This window comes from Stenella coeruleoalba (assembly GCF_951394435.1).
Source record: "Stenella coeruleoalba genome assembly, chromosome: X".
NCBI classification, from domain to species: Eukaryota; Metazoa; Chordata; class Mammalia; order Artiodactyla; family Delphinidae; genus Stenella; species Stenella coeruleoalba.
In genome coordinates this window covers 39,400,570-39,414,137 of record NC_137152.1, presented here as the reverse complement: position 1 = coordinate 39,414,137, position 13,568 = coordinate 39,400,570, and the positions used below count along the sequence as shown (strand labels likewise).

Sequence of the window (13,568 nt, the reverse complement as noted above, 5' to 3'; positions counted from 1 at the left end):
AAATAACCAATTAAAAATGGGCAAAGACTTTTTCTTTTTATCAGAATAGATGTTTCTCCGAAGAATATATGCAAATGACCAATAAGCACGGGGAAAAATACTCAACACTAAGGAAATACAAATCAAAACCACAATGAGATACCAGTTCATACTGACTATGATGGCTATAATAGAAAAGGCAAACAATAACAAGTGTTGGTGAGGATATGGAGAAATTGAAACACATACATTGCTGGTGGGTAAAATGTAAAATGATGTGGCCATATTGGAAAACAATTTGGCAATTTCTTTAAATGATAAACATAGACTTTCCATATGACTTAGCAATACCACTCCTAGGCATATAGCCAAGAGAATTGAAAACAGGCATTCAAACAAAAACATGTACACAAATGTTCAAAGCTGCATTATTCATAACAGCCATAAAGTAGAAACAACGTAAATGTCCATCAGCTGAGGAAGGGATACACAAACTTTGTTGGGATATTATTCAGCCATAAAAAGGAATGAGGTACCGATACCTGCCACAACATGGATCAACCTTGAAAATGTTATGCTAAGTGAAAGAAGCCAGTCACAAAAGATCACATATTGTATGATTCCATTTATATGAAATGTCTAGAATAGGCAAATCTACAGAGGCAGAAAGCAGATTAGTGGCTGCCAAAGGCTGGTAGTCTGGGAGAAATGATTGCTAATGGGCATGGGGTTTCTTTTTGGGGTGATGAAAATATTCTAAAATTAGATTGTCATCAAGGTTGCCCAACTCTGTGAATATACCATAAACCATTGAATTGTACACTTTAAATGAGTGAGCTGTATGGTATATGAATTATTTCTCAATAAAAGTGCTTTTTTAAAAAAGAAAAACACTTTGGCCTATTTCTGTCAGTCTCATTCCTATTGACAAAAATCTGAATTGATGGTAAGCATGTAGTTCATGCCTGAGCCTGAAAGATACAATATTCACACCATTTGTGTTTTGGGAGGGAGCTTGTCATTACATCCTTCCCCTTGCAGACTTGGCAGACCCAGCAACACAAGGAGTAAGAGTAGTCTCAGCGCTATCTCATGACTTCAGCAGGAATAGTAGGGATGGGACCTATTGGGGAAGAGGGCAATCTTTCTAGGCAAGGAGTATGGTAGAGTAGATAAGGACTTCAACTCTTTAGGCAAATAAATCAGGTTTTAGATCCTGAGTCCATCAACTTACTATGTCACCTATACAAGTTACTTGACCCCTCTCAAGCTTCATCTCTAAAAGGGGGCTAATAAAAAGCACTACCTCAAAGTGTTATGAAGATTAAATGAGATAATCCACATGAAGCACCTAAAATAATGCCTGCCATACAGTAAGCATTCAGTAAAGGTTAGCTGCTAGATTTATTATTTTTATTGAGGTGAAATTGAAGCAAAACCATATAAGGAAAAATAAAGCACCCTCAGCTTTGGAATCAGACAGCTCTGTTAAGGTGACCTGGGGAAGTCACTTCATTTATGGGGCTTTAAGCTCCCTGTAATAATGAGTATAATAATCCTTCTCTAGGGAGGCAGTTTAAAGCCTAGACACTGGAACCCACACCACCTGGTTTTGAATACTGTCTCCACCACTTACAAGTTGTGTGACCGTGAGCATATTTAACTTCTCTGTGTGTGGGTATCCTCTTCTGTCCATTGGAGGTAACAAAAATACTTAAACCTCCTTGGGTTGGTGTGAAGAATTATTGAGTTAATCCGTGTAAAGTGCTTAGAATAGTGCCTAGCATACAGTAAATACTCAATGAATATTAATGGTTGTTATAAAGCTAAAGTAGGAAACAAATGAGATCCTTGGTAAAGCTAGGCATGTAGTAGGTCCTCAGTAAAAGGTGGTTCCCTTCCTCACCCATCCTGCTCTGTGAACCAGGTCAAGATTTCCTCGGACTTGCAGAGAAAATGTTTCAGACTAAGGAGGTCCTCATGGTAAGTACAATTTTCTGGCAGGCTCAATACTACCATTTGATGGGAACAATGCCATCTATTAGCTGCCTGCAAGATGACCACCTATATTTCTAAGAACATACCCCATTCAGAGCAGTAGGGAAAGAATTATTTTGCCTGTGGACTACTTGGGCTCCAATTTAAGGATGGCTTAGGGAAATCAACTTCTCCTCAAACTTCCTCTTTAGATTTGGTGTCAACTTAAATGTCATTGAGTTCCCTACCCTAGGTTAGGCACTTTTACATATGTGCCACTTTTTTTTTCTAGCTAGATATACAATTTTAAACAAAAATTCTCATTTAATCCTTACAATATCTCTGTGACATTTAAACACTTTACTAAACAGAGATTCAGAAGTAAACAAAACAGACAAATTGTCCACCTTCATGAGGCTTCCATACTAATGAGACAATTACATAATGCTTTATATATAGAAATATACACACATAATCATTTTTTACCCTAGTAGAGCAAGACAAAACAGACTTTTCCTTGATTCCACAGCTATTAGCAATAGGTTAAATTCATGACTCTCTTTGCTACTGTAATAACTAAAATATTTTATGTTAATTTTAGCAGTGATATTCTTATTTTCTGACTGAATGGAATTTGTAATGGGATATTTTAAAAATGCCTAGCAAAAGGATGGCAAACCCCTGTCCCTGAAGAAGTTGGATTTAAAGATGGTTTAGACAGAAAGGTTGAATTCCACTATTAATAAAGACAGCTAACTTATATCACATGGAACTAATGCCCATTTTGTGCATGGTTCAAACATAACCACAGGCTAAAGCGTTCTGGCAAAAGCCTCTCTGCTACTGGGCAATATAAATCTTAAAAGACCATGCTCTGTTTGTAAACTAAGTTTCTTAAATATGTCCCTTCATCCTGGATTTGCTCACTGCTGCTAACTGAGTGAAACAACATGGTTTGAATTTCCATTTTCCTCTCAGCTACTGATTTTCCATCTAAAAAGGATAATTAATGGAACTCACTTCTTTGGGTGCTGAATTGGTCATATTTTTTACAGAGAAATAATTTGGGAAAAGGCCAGGAGTGACAAATCTTTCCAACTTGAAAATGCATTAGGTTAAATGTGAATAAGTCAAAGTGCTGGAAAAAATCATCTGTACCCTGATTTGTCCACATTTTTTAGTTTGAGAAAGGTAAAATAGCAGACCAAACCCATTAGTAGATACAATAAATGATAACTTCTAATTGAGAGAAATCTCTTATTTTGGCTAAGCTTAAATAGCTACTGTTTAGAAGTCTCATACATGACTATATATTTAAACACCTTTTACAAATAGGAAAGCTTTATTTTTCTTTCAGAAAAGTAGGCAATGGTAAGAGTGAGGAGAGGCAGATAGAGAAGAGTAATGAGACTGTGGGTAAATTAGATAATGCAATGCATTTAGAACATAATTTTGGTCACTTTCACACAGCCTGGCAGCTATTAAGTAAGCCTGTTGTAGGAATCAGACAAATCCGGTTTTGACAAACAGCCTAAAGCATGTCTGTTACTGAACAATCTGAAAATGAGGAAAATCACATGTCTTCTGGACCTTGCTGTAATGGCACTCAGACCCTTAGACATAGAGCTAGCTCTGCCCTCCCTCTGAGACCTAGAGTTCCATTGTCAGGTCTGTGAAGCGGATACTTCTGGGGTTATTAAAGAAGTAATACCCCTCCTGGCTCCAGGCTCTGAATATAGGGTGCATGTAACACCACTCTCCACACCTGACCCCCAAATGGCATACAAGGCCAGGTCCCTCTAATTGGCCTCACTGCCCACAGGATAAAGTCCTGACTCCTTGCATACAAGGCCATTTGTGATCTGTCTCCTGTGGACCTCTCTCTTCTCCAGCTAGGACTCCTGACACCTCCTCACATTCATCCTCCACTCTAGCCAGTTCTCCAAACATGTCATGCAGTCTAATCCCTCTGTGCCTGCAGAAAGACAGGTTCCTCTGCCTGAAAATCCCTCCCCTGACTTCACCCATTTAACTAATTCCAGCTTGTCCTTCGATGTCAACTCGGAATTCACCTCTTTCAGAAACATCCCTTAATTATACTAATAAGAGTATATGATATTTGGATAAGATAATAATGTTTTCTGTCTCTTGCTTTAGGCTGTGGGCTTTTTGAGGGCAGAAAGTAATTTAGACCACCAACACTTTTCACACTGGACCTAGCTCATTGTACACACTTCAGAAATAGACGGTAGTAATATTTTATGAGAGGGAGGCAATCATGAAGTCTTTACTGTGAGCTTCATATTCTGGAGATATTTTATACTGGCTTCTCTGCCTCAACACAATTATTAAATATTGGAGTGTCTTTTTTTTAAACATCTTTATTGGAGTATAATTGCTTTACAATGGTGTGTTAGTTTCTGCTTTATAACAAAGTGAATCAATTATACATATACATATGTTCCAATAACTCTTCCCTCTTGCATCTCCCTCCCTCCCCCCCTCCCTATCCCACCCCTCTAGGTGGTCACAAAGCACCGAGCTGATCTCCCTGTGCTATGCGGCTGCTTCCCACCAGATGTCCATTTTACGTTTGGGAGTGTATATATGTTTATGCCACTCTCTCACTTCGTCCCAGCTTACACTTCCCCCTCCCCATATCCGCAAGTCCATTCTCTAGTAGGTCTGTGTCTTTATTCCCGTCTTGCCCCTAGGTTCTTCATGATCATTCTTTTTTCTTACATTCCATATATATGTGTTAGCATACGGTATTTGTCTTTCTCTTTCTGACTTACTTCACTCTGTATGACAGACTCTAGATCCATCCACCTCACTACAAATAACTCAATTTCGTTTCCTTTTATGGTGGAGTAATATTCCATTGTATATATATGCCACATCTTCTTATCCATTCATCTGTTGATGGACACTTAGGTTGCTTCCATGTCCTGGCTATTGTAAATAGAGCTGCAATAAACATTTTGGTACATGACTCTTTTTGAATTGTGGTTTTCTCAGGGTATATGCCCAGTAGTGGGATTGCTGGGTCATAGGGTAGTTCTATTTTTAGTTTTTTAAGGAACCTCCATACTGTTCTCCATAGTGGCTGTATCAATTTATATTCCCACCAAAAGTGCAAGAGGGTTCCCTTTTCTCCACACCCACTCCAGCATTTAATTTTTGTAGATTTTTGAATGATGGCCATTCTGACGAGAGTGAGATGCTATCTCAATGTAGTTTTGATTTGCATTTCTCTAATGATTAATGATGTTGTGCATTCTTTCATGTGTTTGTTGGAAATCTGTATATCTTCTTTGGAGAAGTGTGTATTTAGCTCTTCTGCCCATTTTTGTAATGGGTTGTTTTTCTGATATTGAGCTGCATGAGCTGCTTGTAAATTTTGGAGATTAATCCTTTGTCAGCTGCTTCATTTGCAAATATTTTCTCCCATTCTGAGGGTTGTCTTTTCGTCTTCTTTATGGTTTCCTTTGCTGTGCAAAAGCTTTGAAGTTTCATTAGGTCCCATTTGTTTATTTTTGTTTTTATTTCCATTTCTCTAGGAGGTGGGTCAAAAAGGATCTTGCTGTGATTTATGTCATACAGTGTTCTGCCTATGTTTTCCTCTAAGAGTTTGACAGTGTCTGGCCTTGCATTTAGGTATTTAATCCATTTTGAGTTTATTTTTGTGTATGGTGTTAGGGAGTGTTCTAATTTCATACTTATACATGTACCTGTCCAATTTTCAGAACACCACATGTTGAAGAGGCTGTCTTTTCTCCACTGTATATTCTTGCCTCCTTTATCAAAGATAAGGTGACTATATGTGCGTGGGTTTATCTCTGGGCTTTCTATCCTGTTCCATTGATCTATATTTCTGTTCTTGTGCCAGTACCATACTGTCTTGATTACTGTAGCTTTGTAGTATAGTCTGAAGTCAGGGAGCCTGATTCGTCCAGCTCCGTTTTCCTTTCTCAAAATTGCTTTGGGTATTCGGGGTCTTTTGTGTTTCCATACAACTTGTGAATTTTTTTGTTCTAGTACTGTGAAAAATGCCAGTGGTTGTTTGATAGGGATTGCATTTAATCTGTAGATTGCTTTGGGTACTAGAGTCATTTTCACAATGTTGATTCTTCCAATCCAAGAACATGGTATATCTCTCCATCTCTTTGTATCATCTTAAATTTCTTTCATCAGTGTCTTATATTTTTCTGCATACAGGTCTTTTGTGTCCTTAGGTAGGTTTATTCCTAGATATTTTATTCTTTTTGTTGTAATGGTAAATGGGAGTGTTTTATTAATTTCACTTTCAGATTTTTCATCCTTAGTGTATAGGAATGCTAGAGATTTCTGTGCATTAATTTTGTATCCTGCTACTTTACCAAATTCATTGATTAGCTCTAGTAGTTTTCTGGTACCATCTTTAGGATTCCCTCTATGCCTACTTTCTGCAGGCTTTTTATCAGAAATGGGTGTTAAATTTTGTCAAAAGCTTTCTCTGCATCTATTGAGATGATCATGTGGTTTTTATCCTTCAATATGTTAATATGGTATATCATATGGATTGATTTGTGTATACTGAAGAATCCTTGCATTCGTGGGATAAACCCCACTTGATCATGGTGTATGATCCTTTCAATGTGCTGTTGGATTCTGTATGCTAGTATTTTGTTGAGGATTTTTGCATCTATGTTCATCAGTGATATTGGCCTGTAGTTTTCTTTCTTTGTGACATCTTTGTCTGGTTTTGGTATCAGGGTGATGGTGGCCTCGTAGAATGAGTTTGGGAGTGTTCCTCCCTCTGCTATATTTTGGAAGAGTTTGAGAAGGGTAGGTGTTAGCTTTTCTCTAAATGTTTGATAGAATTTGCCTGTGAAGCCATCTGGTCCTGGGCTTTTGTTTTGGTGTTAGGGAGTGTTCTAATTTCATTCTTTCCCATGTAGCTGTACAGTTTTCCCAGCACCACTTATTGAAGTGGCTGTCTTTTCTCCATTGTATATTCTTGCCTCCTTTATCAAAAATAAGGTGACCAGGGGCTTCCCTGGTGGCGCAGTGGTTGAGAGTCCGCCTGCCGATGCAGGGGACACGGGTTCGTGCCCCGGTCCGGGAAGATCCCACATGCTGCGGAGTGGCTAGGCCCATAAGCCATGGCCGCTGAGCCAGCACGTCCGGAGCCTGTGCTCTGCAATGAGAGAGGCCACGACAGTGAGAGGCCCACATAACGCAAAAAAATAAATAAGGTGACCATATGTTTGTGGGTTTATCTCTGGGCTTTCTGTACTGTTCCATTGATCTATATTTCTGTTTTTGCACCAGTACCACACTGTCTTGATTACTGTAGCTTTGTAGTGTAGTCTGAAGTCAGGGAGCCTGATTCCTCCAGCTCCATTTTTCTTTCTCAAGATTGCTTTGGCTATTCAGTGTCTTTTGTGTTTCCATACAAATTGTGAAATTTTTTGTTCTAGTTCTGTGAAAAATGCCATTGGTATTTTGATAGGGATTGCATTGAATCTGTAGATTGCTTTGGGTAGTAGAGTCATTTTCACAATGTAGATTCTTCCAATCCAAGAACATGGTATAGCTCTCCATCTATTTGTATCATCTTTAATTTCTTTCATCAGTGTCTTATAGTTTTCTGCATACAGGTCTTTTGTCTCCTTAGGTAGGTTTATTCCTAGGTATTTTAATTTTTTTGTTGCAGTGGTAAATGGGAGTGTTTCCTTAATTTCTCTTTCAGATTTTTCATCCTTAGTGTATAGGTATGCAAGAGATTTCTGTGCATTAAATTTGTATTCTGCTCCTTTACCAACTTCATTGATTAGCTCTAATAATTTTCTGGTAGCTTCTTTAGGATTCTCTATGTATAGTATCATGTCATCTGCAAACAGTGACTGCTCTTCTTCTTTTCTGATTTGGATTACCTTTATCTCTTTATTCCTCTCTGATTGCTGTGGCTAAGTCTTCGAAAACTATGTTGAATAACATTGGTGAGTGTGGACAACCTTGTCTTTTTCCTGATCTTAGAGGAAATGGTTTCAATTTTTCACCATTGAGAACAATGTTGGTTGTGGGTTTGCCATATATGGCCTTTATTTTGTTGAGGTAAGTTCCCTCTATGCCTACTTTCTGGAGGATTTTTATCATAAATGGGTGTTGAATTTTGTTCAAAGCTTTTTCTGCATCTATTGAGATGATCATGTTGTTTTTCGCCTTCAGTTTGTTAATATGGTGTATCACATTGATTGATTTGTGTATATTGAACAATCCTTGCATTCGTGGGATAAACCCCACTTGATCATAGTGTATGATCCTTTTAATGTGCTGTTGGATTCTGTTTGCTAGTATTTTGTTTCCCCTAGAATTTTTATGGTTTCAGGTCTCACATTCAAGTCCTTAATCCATTTTGAGGTTTTTTTTGTGAGTGGTGTAGATAGAGCTGTCCAATTTCATAGTTCTGCATGTGAATATCCAATTTTCCAGCACAATTTATTGAAGAGGCTATTCTTTCCCCATTGATTATTCTTGGCTCTCTTGTCAAATATTAGTTGACCATATATGCATGGATTTATTTCTGGGCTCTTCATTCTTTTTCATTGGTCTAGCTGTCTGTTTTTATGCCAATACCATACTGTTTTGATTACTACAGTTTTGTAATAACGTTGAAATCAGGATGTGTGATGCCTCTAGCTTTGTTTCGTCTCAAGATTGCTTTGGGGTTTGGGGGGCTTTTGTGGTTCCATATGAATTTTAAGATTGCTTTTGCTATTTCTGTGAAAAATTCCACTTGGAATTTTGATAGGGGTTGCATTGACTCTGTAGAGAGCTTTGGGTAGTATCGACATTTTAACAATATTAACTCTTCTGATCCATGAACATGGGATATCATTCCATTTATTTGTGTCTTTTTCAGTTTCTTTCATCAATGTCTTATAGGTTTTGGTGTATAGATATTTCATCTCTTGGTGAAATTTATTCCTAAGTACTTTATTTTTTTTTTGATGCTATTGTAAATGGGATTATTTTCTTTTGTTGACAATGTATTGAAACACAACTGATTTTTGCATGTTGATTTTACATCCTGAAATGTTACTGAATTTGTTTTATTAGTTCAAACAGTTTTTAGTGGAGTCTTTAGGATTTTCTATACACAATATTAAGTCATCTGCAAACAGAGATTATTTTACTCCTTCCTTTCCAAACTGAATGCCTTTTATTATTTTTTTCTTTTTTTGCCTAATTGCTCTGGCTAGGGCTTCCTGTACTTTGTTGAGTAGAAGTGGTGAGAGTGGGCACACTTGTCTTGTTCTTGATTTTAAAGGGAAAAGCTTTCAAATTTTCACCCTTGAGTATGATATTAGCCATGAGTTTGTTATATACAGCTTTTACTGCATTAAGGTATGTCCCTTCTATACCCAATTTATTGAGAGTTTTTTTTTTCAGGTTTAAGAAAATTATATTTGTTTTTAATTGTCACATTTCAATTATTTCTATTACACATACATTAGTTTCTAAAGTTAAAAAGTTTTAAAGTTAATGAGAACTTTAAAGACCTTATGTTGAATTAGAAACTAATAATTACATGGAAGTTGTTTTATATCTAGAAAAGACAAGAGATATTTAAAGTTTGATGTGAATGTTCCTTACTTAGGATATAAATTGGAAAGTTGATACTTTTGTATTGAACGAACTGACAGATGAATGGGAGTTTAAAAAGTACATCACTTCTGTATTTTAAAAATTATTTTCTTAGGAGAAAGGCACTGGTCCCAAAGTCAGCTCCTTTTTCTTAAATTAGAGTTGGATGTATTTTGTGTCTTATGTGTAATAACATCCAATTACTGTTACTGCATTGTTGTATCTAATCCACAGACAAATCCATATCTGATATTAAAAGGTAGGTAGGCTTGGACTCCTGCCAGAGCTGTTTTATAGACGTACAGAGGTTAATAGAAGCAAAGGTTTGCATACTATTACATTGGCCCTACATCTTTATTGCTGGAGGAAACTGTCACTGCTAAGGCACATCTTGGTAATAAAAAACTTCTTTCACAGTGTGGGATTTATTCCTGATGCAGAAATCTACTAGAGACAAAAATTTTTTTTTCAACTGGTAAAGCAAGAATTCTCACATATTATTGAATACTTGGAGACAAATAGACTTTTCCCAAATGATATTTAAGTTACTTAAGACCATTACAAATATCTTTGAAACAAGTATATCATGGCAGTACTGTTTTCAGTAGTTTCTGCTTGATGCTAAGTTTACTTGAGAAGGAGAAAGAATTAAAACAAAACAAAACAAAAAAAAACGGCTGATGAGAAAATCTCATTCCATCAAAAGGAACTCTTAGAAAATGAAACTAGTGTTTAAGATAAACCTCTTCACCCATAATGAAGGCCCTCTAGTTCACATGACTTTATCACTGAAAACTCCAAAAACTCCAAATACACGATGCTCTTAACTTACACCAATGGCATTGTGACAATTAATGTAGCTTTCTCTTTGATAAATTTTGCTGTAGTCATTTCAGTATCCACAGATTCTGGAAGATTCAGATGTAATCTGTACTCAGAAACCTCGATCAATAAGTCATCCTCAGAAACACTAAGGTCACAGTGAGATACTGAATTAATACCAGGTAGTTCAACTTTTAATTCAATTTTCAGAGGTTTCTCATTCTGATCTGCCACAATTTTTAATTCATAGGCTGGTCTCTTCATCTCCACTTCAATCTCTGTACTAGAAATCTCTTCTATCAGACACCTTGTTTTACTTGAAACTTCGTCTTTTGGCAGTAAAAGTTGAGGAAACTGATCTGAATTGCTCACAGTACTGCTTCTTATCTGTTCAAGGGTTAGTTCCTTTCTCATTTTCTCTCTTAAATCTGTGGAATCAGTTTGGATTCCCATCAGATTTTGTTTCATTCTGTGAACACTTCCTTTTATTCTAAATTTGGTAACATGGTAAGAGTTTGAGAGAGTGAATTGGAGTTTTTCCTCAATGCATTTCATGGCCATCTGTATTAGTTGATCTTTTTTCACTTGGTCTTTTTCTGCTGCCTGGAGAACATCAGGATGGTAGGCAACATCAATGACTGTGTAAACATCTGATGTCTCAGACATATCTTCTGGTCTGCCAACACGTAGAGGTACTGGATGAGTGGCTGACTGGGGAGCTGGGATCCTTTTCCACTGACATAGGTTGATAAAAAGTATTTTCTCTTTCGGTTTCAGGATCCTGGTTTGTAGACAGAACTGTGGTTCTGGGGCAGCACAGAGCTGTTTCCCCTCTTTCATCTGCTGTTGAATGAACTTCTCATAGCTCTCAGGGTTACTTTCAGCCAGATCATCTAGGAGGTTCCAGAATTGAGTAACTTGGGTGAGCAGACCCTTTGAGGATGACTCCATGATTGAGATGAATAGGCCTCTTAAGTCTCTTCTCTCGGTTTCTTGACAAACGGCGACGCCTGTTACCAGGGTAACCAGACTGGTACAACATCTAATTGAGTCCGGAAAGCTCCAGGAAGAAAGGTCTTTTTACATCCAGTTCCGGAAGCTTCTGCTGGTGCTGGGCTTGCTTTTCGGCTGAGCCCGACCCACTTCTTTTCCAGGAAGGCGCCCGCCTCCCTTTCTACACCTGTCGACTTCTAGAGTCTATTGAGAGTTTTTATCATGAGAGGATGTTTAACTTTCTCAGATGCTTGTAATGCATCTGTTGAGATAATCATATGATTTCTGTCTTTTATTTTATTAATGTGGTGTGTCACATTTATTATTGTGTATGTTGAGCCATCCTTGCATCCCAGGGATAAATCTCACATAATCACTGTGTATGATCCTTTCAATATGCTGTTGAATTCATTTTGCTAGTATTTTGTTGAGAACTGTTGCATCTATATTCATTAGGGATACTAGTCGGTGGTTTGCTATCCTTATAGTACCCTTATGTGGCTTTGGTATCAGGGTAATGCTGTCCTCATAAAATGAGTTGGAGACTGTTTCTTCCTCTCAATTATTTGGAAGAGTTTGAGAAGAGTTGGCATTAATTCTTTCTTAAATGTTCGATAGATTTCACCCACACAAGGCCATCTGGTGCTGGGCTTTTGTTTATAGGAAGGTTTTTGATTACTGATTCAATCTCCTTACTTGTTATTTGTCCCTTCAGATTTTCTATTTCTTTATGATTCAGATATGGTAGTTTGTATGTTTCTAGGAATTTTTCCATTTCTTCTAGGTCATCCAAATTTTTGGTGTATAATTATTCACAATAGTCTCTTATTATCCTTTGTAATGTCTGTCCTTTCATTTATAATTTTATTTATTTAAGTCCTCTCTCATTTTTTCTTAGTGTAGCTGAAACTTTGTCACTTTTGTTTATCTTGTAACCCAGAGAAAACCATAATTCAAAAAGACACAGGGACCCCAATGTTCATTGCAGCACTATTTACAATAGCCAGGTCATGGAAGCAACCTAAATGCTCATCAACAGACGAATGGATAAAGAAGATGTGGTACATATATACAATGGAATATTACTCAGCTATTAAAAGGAACGAAATTGGATCATTTGGAGAGACGTGGATGGATCTAGAGACTGTCATACAGAGTGAAGTAAGTCAGAATGAGGAAAACAAATATTGTATATTAACACATATATGTGGAACCTAGAAAAATGGTACAGATTAACTGGTTTACAGGGCAGAAATTGAGACACAGATGTAGAAAACATGTACAGACACCAAGGGGGAGAAAGTGGTGGTGGTGGGGTGGTGTGATGATTGGGAGATTGGGATTGACATATATACAATAATATGTAAAAAACGGATAACTAATAAGAACCTCTGTATAAAAAAGTAAGTAAAACAAAATTCAAAAAAACCCAAAATCTTGATTTTGTTGATCTTTTCTATTATTTTTCTAATTCTCTATATCACTTATTTTTACATAATCTTTGGTATCTCCTTACTTCTGCTAAATTTGGGTTTAACTTGGCTTTGTTTTTCTAGTTCCATGAGGTTGTTTATATGAGATCTTTCTCTCTTTTTTTGTAACTTTATTGGAGTATAATTGCTTTACAATGGTGTGTTAGTTTCTGCTTTATAACAAAGTGAATCAGTTATACATATACATATATCCCCGTATCTCCTCATTCTTGTGTCTCCCTCCCACCCTCCCTATCCCACCCGTCTAGGTGGTCACAAACCACCGAGCTGATTTCCCTGTGCTATGCGGCTGCTTTCCACTAGCTATCTATTTTACGTTTGGTAGTGTATATATGTCCATGCCACTCTCTCACTTTCTCACAGCTTACCCTTCCCCCTCCCTATATCCTCAAGTCCATTCTCAAGAAGGTATGTGTCTTTACTCCCATCTTACCCCTAGGTTCTTCATGACCATTTTTTTCTTTCTTAGATTCCATATATATATATATATATATGTGTGTGTGTGTGTGTGTGTGTGTGTGTGTGTGTTAGCATACAGTATTTGTTTTTCTCTTTCTGACTTAGTTCACTCTGTATGACAGACTCTAGGTCCATCCACCTCACTACAAATAACTCAATTTCATTTCTTTTTATGGCTGAGTAATAGTCCATTGTATATCTGGGCCACATCTT

At 37.1% G+C, this 13,568-nt stretch overlaps 1 protein-coding gene across 1 annotated transcript; it reads right to left on the bottom strand.

Moving 5' to 3' along the window:
• Nucleotides 1-10,201: 10,201 nt before the first annotated feature.
• LOC307180246 (PIH1 domain-containing protein 2-like) lies at nt 10,202-11,398 on the bottom strand. Its single transcript, XM_079910366.1, has one exon. The coding sequence runs from the start codon at nt 11,359-11,361 to the stop codon at nt 10,417-10,419; it is 945 nt and encodes a 314-aa protein (XP_079766492.1). The 5' UTR covers nt 11,362-11,398; the 3' UTR covers nt 10,202-10,416.
• Between the last annotated feature and the right edge of the window lie 2,170 nt (nt 11,399-13,568).